Source organism: Corythoichthys intestinalis, chromosome 5 (genome assembly GCF_030265065.1).
Source record: "Corythoichthys intestinalis isolate RoL2023-P3 chromosome 5, ASM3026506v1, whole genome shotgun sequence".
NCBI classification, from domain to species: Eukaryota; Metazoa; Chordata; class Actinopteri; order Syngnathiformes; family Syngnathidae; genus Corythoichthys; species Corythoichthys intestinalis.
In genome coordinates this window covers 33,123,085-33,134,727 of record NC_080399.1, presented here as the reverse complement: position 1 = coordinate 33,134,727, position 11,643 = coordinate 33,123,085, and the positions used below count along the sequence as shown (strand labels likewise).

At 37.0% G+C, this 11,643-nt stretch overlaps 2 protein-coding genes across 2 annotated transcripts; both read left to right on the top strand.

The window, feature by feature from the left end:
* The first annotated feature begins 191 nt into the window (after positions 1-191).
* Positions 192-1,966, top strand: nop10 (NOP10 ribonucleoprotein homolog (yeast)). Its single transcript, XM_057837187.1, has 2 exons — positions 192-383; positions 684-1,966. Exons 1-2 carry the CDS (start codon positions 330-332, stop codon positions 822-824), a joined length of 195 nt encoding a protein of 64 aa, XP_057693170.1. The 5' UTR covers positions 192-329; the 3' UTR covers positions 825-1,966.
* A 618-nt stretch (positions 1,967-2,584) lies between these two features.
* On the top strand, positions 2,585-10,396 carry sqor (sulfide quinone oxidoreductase). The gene is made up of 10 exons (XM_057837752.1): positions 2,585-2,732; positions 2,981-3,164; positions 3,368-3,538; positions 5,333-5,386; positions 7,874-8,068; positions 8,136-8,345; positions 8,524-8,707; positions 9,516-9,583; positions 9,686-9,864; positions 9,954-10,396. Exons 2-10 carry the CDS (start codon positions 2,982-2,984, stop codon positions 10,009-10,011), a joined length of 1,302 nt encoding a protein of 433 aa, XP_057693735.1. The 5' UTR covers positions 2,585-2,732; position 2,981; the 3' UTR covers positions 10,012-10,396.
* The last annotated feature ends 1,247 nt before the right edge of the window (positions 10,397-11,643 follow it).

The window sequence follows — 11,643 nt, the reverse complement described above, 5'->3', positions numbered from 1 at the left end:
ACGCAATTACACTAATTACATATATAATATTAAATTATATGTTGACACATGTGGTACATATCAACCTGTAAAGCAACTTTTAAATAACGGTGAAAGGTTATCAGCAGTATTTATTTATTTATTTATTTATTTATTTTTTTTGTGATTATTCCCCACGGGAACGAAATGAAGTTCCTGCGTAAGAAACTCACTTTCCCGGAATGCTTGGCGTCGGCCCGAGGCGGATATCCGCCGTCCGCCATTCTTTCTCAGAAACGTGCTACACTTTGCGGAGTTTGGCCTAAAATAACCTTTTTTTGTGTGGCTTTTTGTCCTTGGTGACCGTCGACATGTTCTTGCAATATTATGAGGACGAGAGTGGGAACAGAGTCTATACTTTGAAGGTAACGCTGTACAGGTTACCATTTTAAACTACTTGTTTAGCCCATCTTTGCTAGCTAGCACTGTACTATTGTATTGCACGAATTGGAGTTCTTTTTAATTTTTTTGTATTATTTTTGTTTACGTATTGGAGAAGTGTTCAGTATTTTTCAACATCAATCGCACGACAATCACAGGTCTTAAAAATTGTATGTCCAACATTCTCTCACATTCTCTCTCTTCTATTATGCAAATGTTAGTCTTTTGTTTTATTCCTTTGTTTCGATCATGTATCTTTCCTTCTCTTTCCTCCCAACGAACAGAAATTGTCGCCGAACGGGCAGCCCACCAGCTCAGCCCACCCAGCCCGATTCTCGCCAGATGACAAGTTCTCGCGACACAGGGTGACCTTGAAGAAACGCTTTGGACTGCTGCTCACCCAACAGCCTAGACCTGTCCTGTAAATGGGATTGCGCTAAGAAATGGAGAGAAGCAGCCATTGACGGCAATAAAAGTCTAATCAATTTTGACGGACAGGCACGGCAGCGTTCATTGGCGAATGTCTGCCCTCCCAATCAAAATAGTTTGGACATCGATCGTATCCAATGAGTTTTTAACATGCCAGGACAGCCGCCAATGTTCTTCCTGAACAAAAGTGTGCTGTAGTAAGTTTTTGTATTTCTTTTCAAAATTATCATTTGTTGTTGGCCTTTAAATATGTTTTGTGTTGAGTAAATACTAAATCAAAGGTGTGTTGTGAACGCGCAGAGAAAATAACAGCTGGAATAAACAACTGGTCAGCATGTCACAACTTGTTTGCCCTTGTTGTGTAAGGGAGTCTGTGTTCAAATTTCCTCCTTGAAAACAGTTTATTTTTTAAGCTATGTGGGGAGAAACTTGTGAGTTGTAACTAGAGCTGGATATCATTTTGATTTAGATAAAAGTGTTTCAGTGTTAATTCTGCAAGAAATAGCCAGTTTCTCAATGGAATGCACCATGGAAGAACCTTGTGAATATTTAAAAAAAAAAAAAAAAAGTCCATGCCCGATACATTGCATCACATTTTTGAGCATCTAGAGTAGACAAAAGTTCTGTACTATTAGTGGTATAACAGTACATTGATCTAATGATCAAATTAATTGATATGCAAAACACTGATCAACATATTTCAGATCCGTTTTGTTAAACGCGATAGGCCCCAGCACCTCCGCGACTCGTGAGGGAAAAAGCGGCATGGAATAATTGAATATTTTTAATCTTTAGGCCAGAAAATGTTATTTTTGGGAATTTTAACTGATTATGTTAAATGTGTACATAATCCTGTATTGAATTGACCTAAAAGCCCTTTAAACAAATCGGATAATGGCGTTCTTTATTATCGGCAAACATATTGACATGAAATTTCTGATTTTCACATGGATTCAAATTGACACTAAACTTAAAATCCTGGAATAAGATTCGTAAACTATCAACTAAGTACTTAACATGAACCCTTTCAGTGACTGGTCACTCATGTGCACAGCCATTTATTCAAAAGTTGACATTCATACAGACTAAAATGTATCTTTTTACACATAAAGCCTTTAACCCTTTATAGGGCAAATTGACTTTTTGTTCATTTAAAGAAATGTTAGCAATTGTATATATACTGTATTGATTATTAATAATTGTTGTATTTTGAAAATACATTTATGAATCAATACAGAGTTGGTGAAAACTGGTTGTATACTGGGGGCGGGATTCAATAAGCTTCGGCTTCTCCCGTCTGCCCTTTTCTTTTCAGGTTGAATTAATTGTAAACACATATAAATGCTGTATGTCTGTTTAGATTTGTCATGCCTGAAGAGAAAATAAACTAAATGAATGTAATTAAAATGAAAAAAAAAAAACAAAACAAGTACAAATTAGTTCAGGCTCCAAGTAACACTAAAGTTGAAAGTGGATGAACACTCGTTCATTCGCCCCTCCCAGTCAAAATGGATTGACGTCGCAGGCCGTCAATGGCAGCCTATGAATTCAACGCGTGCCCTGTAAGGGTTTTAGAAAAAAATAATTAAAATCATAATTTCCGAGAGAAAGGGTTCATTTTCCGATGAAGATGGATAGTTATTTATTTTTTGTGTTTTTTTTTTTTTTTTTAGTTTTGTTTTGTTTTTTTGCAGCGTTATGTGGCATGCACTGACAGCAGTTGTCGTGTCGCCTCATTGGTCGGTAGGTTATTGGGAGGCGTGACCCTCGTGCCTGTCAATCAGGGGAGTGTTGAAAGTTCATTTAGGGAGAGAGTCTTCGTCTTCTGTAGTGTCTCGACAAGATAAGACCTAAAATACACTTTTTTCCTCGAACTGACCGTGGCAACCGAGTTACCCATTAAGGTAAATTCAATTCAAGCAATTTCAGGCTGACTTCATCATGTAAAAAATTACCTGCGCATGTAGCTACTGGTTCTCAATGTTATCTCTCAAGATCGAAGGGACGTTATTCAGCACAGCAAACCAGTTTGAGATTACTATCTTCTAACCTTGAAGCTAGAAATGCAGCAAAAACAACGAGTTGCGCTTGAGTTTTAAAAACAACCCGTGACGTGAGGTTGTCTATAAGAAGCATTTTTATTTGTCTACAGAATGGCTACCTTGTGTCGCAATGTGGGAATTTGCGCCTCTCATCTACACACAAGCAGTCGTTTCTCTGCCAAACAGCATTACAAAATGCTGGTGCTCGGAGGGGGAACTGGAGGAATTGCAATGAGTGCTCGCATGAAACGAATGCTGGGAGCTGAGAATGTGGCTGTTGTGGAACCCAGTGAGGCAAGAACCCCTTTGTTTAACTCATTTGGAACCACTGACGGCCATAGACGTCCAATCTATTTGAAATGGATCGTTGCCAGGATCCTCCAGTCCAAATGGATTGGACGTCTATCGCAGTCATTAGCTGTCAATGATTTAAGATCCTGACCATAAAAAACACTTCTGATACGATCATGCAAATACTGTACAATTTCACTATTCAGATGCACTACTATCAGCCTTTATGGACTCTGGCTGGTGCTGGAGCTAAAACTGTGGCTTCATCAGGAAGGCTTACATCAAGTGTTATGCCATCAGGTGTTAAACTGTTCAAATCTAAAGTGCAGGAAATAAATCCGGACACAAACACGGTGCGCAGCGACGATGGGACGGAGGTATGTTATCGTTTCTCGACGTAATGTGATCATATTAAAAATAAATTATTAGACACACAATTTTGCGTGAAACTAAATGCGCATTAATTAATAAAATACGCAGTTGAAAAATGTGATATCTGCAGTTGTAATATTCAACAATATACAGTGCCTTGCAAAAGTATTCGGCCCCCTTGAATCTTGCAACCTTTCGCCACATTTCAGGCTTCAAACATAAAGATATGAAATTTATTTTTTTTGTCAAGAATCAACAACAAGTGGGACACAATCGTGAAGTGGAACAACATTAATTGGATAATTTAAACTTTTTTAACAAATAAAAAATTGAAAAGTGGGGCGTGCAATATTATTCGGCCCCTTTACTTTCAGTGCAGCAAACTCACTCCAGAAGTTCAGTGAGGATCTCTGAATGATCCAATGTTGTCCTAAATGACCGATGATGATAAATAGAATCCACCTGTGTGTAATCAAGTCTCCGTATAAATGCACCTGCTCTGTGATAGTCTCAGGGTTCTGTTTACAGAGAGCATTATGAAAACCAAGGAACACACCAGGCAGGTCCGATATACTGTTGTGGAGAAGTTTAAAGCCGGATTTGGATACAAAAAGATTTCCCAAGCTTTAAACATGTCAAGGAGCACTGTGCAAGCCATCATATTGAAATGGAAGGAGCATCAGACCACTGCAAATCTACCAAGACCAGGCCGTCCTTCCAAACTTTCTTCTCAAACAAGGAGAAAACTGATCAGAGATGCAGCCAAGAGGCCCATGATCACTCTGGATGAACTGCAGAGATCTACAGCTGAGGTGGGAGAGTCTGTCCATAGGACAACAATCAGTCGTACACTGCACAAATCTGGCCTTTATGGAAGAGTGGCAAGAAGAAAGCCATTTCTCAAAGATGTCCATAAAAAGTCTCGTTTAAAGTTTGCCACAAGCCACCTGGGAGACACACCAAACATGTGGAAGAAGGTGCTCTGGTCAGATGAAACCAAAATTGAACTTTTTGGCCACAATGCAAAACAATATGTTTGGCGTAAAAGCAACACAGCTCATCACCTTGAACACACCATCCCCACTGTCAAACATGCTGGTGGCAGCATCATGGTTTGGGTCTGCTTTTCTTCAGCAGGGACAGGGAAGATGGTTAAAATTGATGGGAAGATGGATGCAGCCAAATACAGGAACATTCTGGAAGAAAACCTGTTGGTATCTGCACAAGACCTGAGACTGGGACGGGGATTTATCTTCCAACAGGACAATGATCCAAAACATAAAGCCAAATCTACAATGGAATGGTTCAAAAATAAACGTATCCAGGTGGTAGAATGGCCAAGTCAAAGTCCAGACCTGAATACAATCGAGAATCTGTGGAAAGAGCTGAAGACTGCTGTTCACAAACACTCTCCATCCAACCTCACTGAGCTCGAGCTGTTTTGCAAGGAAGAATGGGCAAGAATGTCAGTCTCTCGATGTGCAAAACTGATAGAAACATACCCCAAGCGACTTGCAGCTGTAATTGGAGCAAAAGGTGGCGCTACAAAGTATTAACGCAAGGGGGCCGAATAATATTGCACGCCCCACTTTTCAATTTTTTATTTGTTAAAAAAGTTTAAATTATCCAATAAATTTTGTTCCACTTCACGATTGTGTCCCACTTGTTGATGATTCTTGACAAAAAATTAAAAATTTATATCTTTATGTTTGAAGCCTGAAATGTGGCGAAAGGTTGCAAGGTTCAAGGGGGCCGAATACTTTTGCAAGGCACTGTATGACCTTTGCCTCTGATTGCAGATCTCCTACGAGTATCTGATTGTGGCTCTTGGGTTGCAGCTCCATTTTGAGAAGGTGAGGATGTAATTTCTCTTAATTTGTCAGCAACAATGTCATTTAATTAATTTTTGAGCCTCTATATATGATTTGTTGTATGTATGTTTGATGGCCTAGTACAGTGGTCTCCAAACTATTGCACATAGTGGGCGCAGGATTTCATTCCAACAAAACAAGACAATACCTATGTACCAATCTGGTGTCTTACAAGTGTAATCAGTTGATTGCAGTCAGGTGCTACTTGTTTTAGCAGAAACTTCATTGGTTAAACTGTCGGTACTCGATCGGTTGGAACAAAATCCAGGACCCACAGCGGCCCTTGAGGACCGGTTTGGAGACCCCTGGCCAAGTACAACCCCTAGCAAAAAGTCTGGAATCACCAGTCTCGGATGAGCATTCACTCAGACATTTTATCATGTAAAACAAACTTGGATAAAAATGCTTGAAAAAATAATGAATTCAAAAGTGCAACTCTTTAGCATTCAGAAACACTAAAAGAATGAATAAAAAACATTGTGGTGGTCAGTAATTGCTAATTTTATAGAGCGAGTGCAGGGAAATATATATAGAGTCACTCCATTCTGATCCATATCATCAAGGTGACAAGGTGATGCATTATCACCTTGTCAAGAGTCAAGAATCTGCATTGGACAAGGTGATGATGCTGGAACTTTGGTTTGGTGTTGTTCCAGTGAGATTTACAAAGATGACTGCCTGAAGAAGACATCAAAATTCCTTCAGTCCTTGATGATATGGGGCTGCATGTCAAGCAAAGGCACTGGGGAGATGGCTGTGGTTAAATTTTCAATAAATGCACAAGTTTACATTGAAATTTTAGACCGCTTTCTTATCCCTTCAATTGAAAATATGTTTGTCATTTTCCAAGATGACAATGCATCATGCCACAGAGCTAAAACTATTAAAGCATTCCTTGGAGAAAGACTCATCCAGTCAATGTCATGGCCTGCGAATAGCCCAGATCACAACCTTATTGATAACCTGTGGTGGAAATTGAAAATAATGTTCCACAGCAAGGTTGCGCCCTGCAAGGATGATCTGGCAACTGCAATCAAAGAGAGTTGACACCAAATTAATGAAGAATACTCATCAAGTCCATGCCTCAGAAACTGCAAGCTGTCATAAAAGCCAGAGGTGGTGCTCCTAAATACTTGAGATGTGTTTTGATTGTTATTTCTTTGTTTCTCATGATTCCATATTTTTTTCCTCAGAATGGAGTGATTCCATATATATTTCCCTGCACTTGCGCTATAAAATTAACATTTACTGACCACTACAATTTGTTTTATTCATTTCTTTTGGTGTTTCTGAATGCTAAAGAGTTGCACTTTGGAATTCATTATTTTTTCAAGCTTTTTATCTGAGTTTGTTCTACATGATAAAATGTCTGAGTGAGTGCTCGACCGAGACTGGTGATTCCATACTTTTTGCTAGGGGTTGTATTATACAAAAATAAAATGATAGGGCTAGAGAGCATTACAGAGCCTAAACTGAAATTTTGGTGTCTCAACCGAAAAAATTCTGGGGTCGCACAAAGTACATCGACTCACGAGTAAATATTGTCAAACATTTATTAGCGCAGTGTCAAATTTTAGAGGCAAAAAGACCCCATTTACGTGCAGTCTGGATACCTCCTAAATGCTTTTATTCTGATTTTTACTGGCTGGAGGGTTGTTAGGTTGCTGCATGTCATGTTTCCGTTGTTGGTATGTACACAATAATTTTTAAAATCTAATCTTCCATGATTCGTGCACGGATCAGAATGAAATTTGTTAGGTATATTCAATGGGTCAATGCTCACTAAACTTCAGAGCTATTTTCTGATTAACAATGGAAAAGAAAACGATGAGGTGTCTATCAGTGAACACCCATTCAATCCTCTTGAAATTTGATACAGGAATTGTAAAAGACAGGACCTATGAAGCCTCGGGCCCAATTTCAATGGATTTATTTCCGAGGCTTATTCCTGATCTGAAACTTTACTACGCATAGGCTATAGTAGAAGGATATCTACATTGACGCACGGAGCCTGATTTTGGAATTTTTGTTTCCTTAATAATTTAATTAATTTAAATCTAATTCATTTTCAAACTCCTCAGAAAAGAGTCGTGTGTGGTATCAAATTAATTAGGAGTGAGCGTGGGACACAGCTGTATGGGTTACGGAGTAATACACAGGGAACGATCACATTTTGATCATTTTCAGTGATACTTAATTAAAATCCAATCAATTTTCAAAATCATCAAAAAATATTCATTTTTGATGTTGAATTCAGAAAACAGGAATTGATAACAATAAAATATTTCCACCATTTCAAGGTTTTTATAAGTGACAATGGCAATTGGAACTTCAAGTGTATACTACTGGATTTTAGCGAGAAATTTGAAGTCGATGCTCATTATTTGCTTTACCAGGCCCTGCAAAATGATGTATGATGTGGTGGGCTTTATCTGGCCCCAGGCCTAAAGAATGACACCTGTGCTCTAGATCAAAGGTCTTCCTGAAGGATTTGAACATCCGATGATTGGCTCCAACTATTCGGTGGAAACTGTGGATAAAACTTGGAAAGCTCTACAGAATTTCAAAGAAGGCAACGCTGTGTTCTCCTTCCCAAACACGCCGATCAAATGTGCCGGAGCGCCACAAAAGATAATGTACCTCACAGATGCTTTCCTTAGAAAGGTATTAGATTTTTTTCACATTATAAAAACGATCAGTTTGCATGTTAATTTGTGTTTTTTGTGTAAAGACAGGAAAGAGGGAAAAAGCCAATATTATTTACAACACATCACTTCCCGTGTTGTTTGGGGTGAAGAAATATGCTGACTCACTTTGGGACATTGTGAAGCAACGTGATCTCAAAGTCAACTTGAGGCAGAACCTTATTGAAGTACGGGCAGACAAGCAAGAAGCAGTGTTTGAAAATCTTGATAAACCGGGCGAAACCACAGTCTTTGAGGTAACTCTTTTATGCAAAAAATTTAAATTGGAACTCATTCACCACTATTGATGTCAATGAATGGCTAATCAATTTCAACTAGAAAAACTAAAAAAGGGGGAAATTGCAGCCAAATACTTAATTACCTGTGTGACATTAATAACATTACTTACTTTCCAAAAAAAAAAAAAAAAAATAGTACGGAATGCTTCATGTAACGCCACCCATGGGACCCAACTCCGTGATTAAAAATAGCCCATTGGCGGATGAGTCCGGCTGGTTGGACGTCGATAAAGACAACCTTCAACATAAAAGGTACCCAAATGTGTTTGGGATTGGAGACTGCACGAACCTGCCAACTTCAAAAACTGCTGCAGCTGTAGGTAAGTCAAATCTGACTGTGAAATGGCTAATGCTTATTTTACTAATTTTATAAAAAGTTTCAGTGAACCTTTTGCTAAGCAGTAGTGTATTGTCTACTATATTTGAGTCAAATGTATATTCAATTAATTCACTGCCATTGACATCAATAAACATCAGATCCATTTGAACTTTTTTGAGACGATAAGATGTTTAAAAAAAAAAAAAGCAGGTGAAAAACTAAATATTTGCAAATTTTATTTTTTTTTGTTCTAAATAGAAAATTATGTGTTCCTAAAGATCTGGTTAAAATGAAAATTCTAGAAATGTAATTGAAACTGAAAATGCCTAAAAGGTATTGAAAAATAACCTTAAATGAAACAAAGTTTGGGCAAATGTGTGAGATGGTCTGAGCACAAATGTGTTTATTTTTTGGTCTTTGAAATTAAGTGAAATGCTTTTGACCAAAAAATGCCTGTATTGCTAAAATTGTTTAAAGAAAAGAAGAGTTTTTTTCACAGTTGCAAGACGTAATTACATTATCAAGCATACTTGTTGGATACTGGCGGCTAGTCAAATGTAAGTATTGGTTTGCGTTCTTGGTATTGGAAAAAAGTGTTATTCATTCAATGCTATCTTAAGGATATGTTATGATGCTGAATGTATGCCCATTTTATGTTTTCCCCAAGTAGTTTTGTATGGTTCCTTCGATTTCAATTCTATTTCTCCACATAGAATTACTATGGAAATATATTGACATGTTTGAGTAGTCATTTAATAAATAACTTCTTTTTATAGAATATCACACTAACGATTATTTTCCCGTTTTAGCCGCACAGTCTGCTGTTCTGAACAGAACTATCAAAATGACACTGAATAACGAGAAACCAGACAAAAAGGTAATTCATTACTTTGTAATGACATCCTTCTGAATGTGCATGTACTCTGTAAAACAAAATAATATCTTTTTCCAATTTATAACAACCTACCCCCACATGTAGTATGATGGCTACACGTCATGTCCATTGGTTACGAGCTACAACACAGTCGTTTTGGCAGAGTTTGACTACAATGGGCAACCACTAGAAACATTCCCCATCGACCAAGGCAAAGAACGGAGACTGATGTACCACATGAAAGCTGATGTTATGCCTCACCTCTACTGGCACGGACTCCTTAAGTATGCTCATATTCAAGTACGTCATGCCAGCAGCTTTTGAAGATGCACCCATATGATTCTTTTTCCTTTATTTGTTGTGTCCTATTCAGGGGCTTATGGGGTGGACCAGAACCATACAGAAAACTCATGCATTTAGGAATGAAATGATTCCTCACTATCGGTGTGTTTATTGAAAAATATCCTTATGCTTCTAACTAATTTTCACTGCCAGCCGTCTCAGTTCAAATGGACTGGATGCTTATTGTCAACAATGCTATTGTAACACAACTATTCACTGTCAGCCTTCGAATTCGAGATAGATTGGTTATCTATCACTATCAAGCGCAATGAACTAATAGCCGAAATATGAGTAATATTCAGCCACAATCAAAGAACAAAAATTAGGTTTAAGATAACAAACCAACTGATTCAATTGCTCAAATGTTATTGTCATGAATTAGTTTGAAACAATTAGTTTTGTTCATTTTTTATTTACAGTTAATAGAAGATACTTTTTGGGTGCTGAATTTAAAAAAAAAAAAAAAAAACAAAATTCTCTACCACAAAGTTTGGGATATGATTTCTGTATTTAACATGTGCAAGTTTTATCAACAATTTTAAATATTGACATCCGAAACATGAAATGAACAGGCATGACTGCAATATTTATTCAATGCACTTATGTTTTTATAAAGGAAATGGCTACTATAATTATAATTGTATGCAACAATCTGTGAAAAGCTTGTGAAGAGTTACAGAAAACGTTTGGCCTCCGTTATTGCCAACAAAGGGTACATAAATCAAATCAAAATCAAATCAAATTTATTTATATAGCCCTTTACAAAACCCGAAAGGTCCCCAAAGTGCTTTACAACAAAGACAAACATGGCACATAGTAAATAAAAGGCAGGAAAGCAAAGTATTGAGATGAACTTTTGGTATAGACCAAATACTTCTGCCATGATTTGCAAATAAATTGTTTAAAAATCAAACAATGTGATTTTCTGTTGTTTTTTTTCCCATATTCTGTCTCTCACGGTTGAGGTTTACCCATGTTGACAATTACAGGCCTCTCTAATAGTTTCAAGTGGGAGAACTTGCACAATTAGTGGTTGACTAAATACTTATTTGCCCCACTGTACATGAAGCCAACCCGATCCATGGTTTTACAGGTAGCCTCAAAAAGTTGTCGAAGGAATGTTTTTTAAATTTATTTATTTATTTATTTATTTTAACCTGCAATGTCTGGATTTTTGTCAAATTTTGTAATTGTATTCTTGCCTCAAGAAAGCAATTTGCTAAATTGGAATATTTAGTCTTACTTGTGTGCTGCGGCATTTATTTTGGTTCACCTTTTCATCTGTTGGGTACGGTGGCCCTGAAGTGCATAACACAACAGCAAATACCAAATCACAACATCAAATCCCAAAACACAACATAAAATTCAAAAACACAACAGCTAATAACATAACAAAATGACAAATTAAAAAACAAAACACGAAATCACATAGCAAAAAAACTAATTCAAAAACACAACAGCAAATAACATAACAAAAATACAAATAAAAAAAAAATTAAGATTTATTAATCCAAATTTGCGCACACTGTAATTCAAATGTATTTGGTTTTATTCATTTTTAATTCCTTTTTAATAACATTGTATTAATTTATAAATGTATTGTATTTATAAGTATACAAAAATAAAATATACAAAAGTGATTAATTTAAAAAGATGTATAATAATTGCTAATATTTTTTTAAAGACCAAAAACGGTCACTTGCCCGACAAAGGGTTAACTG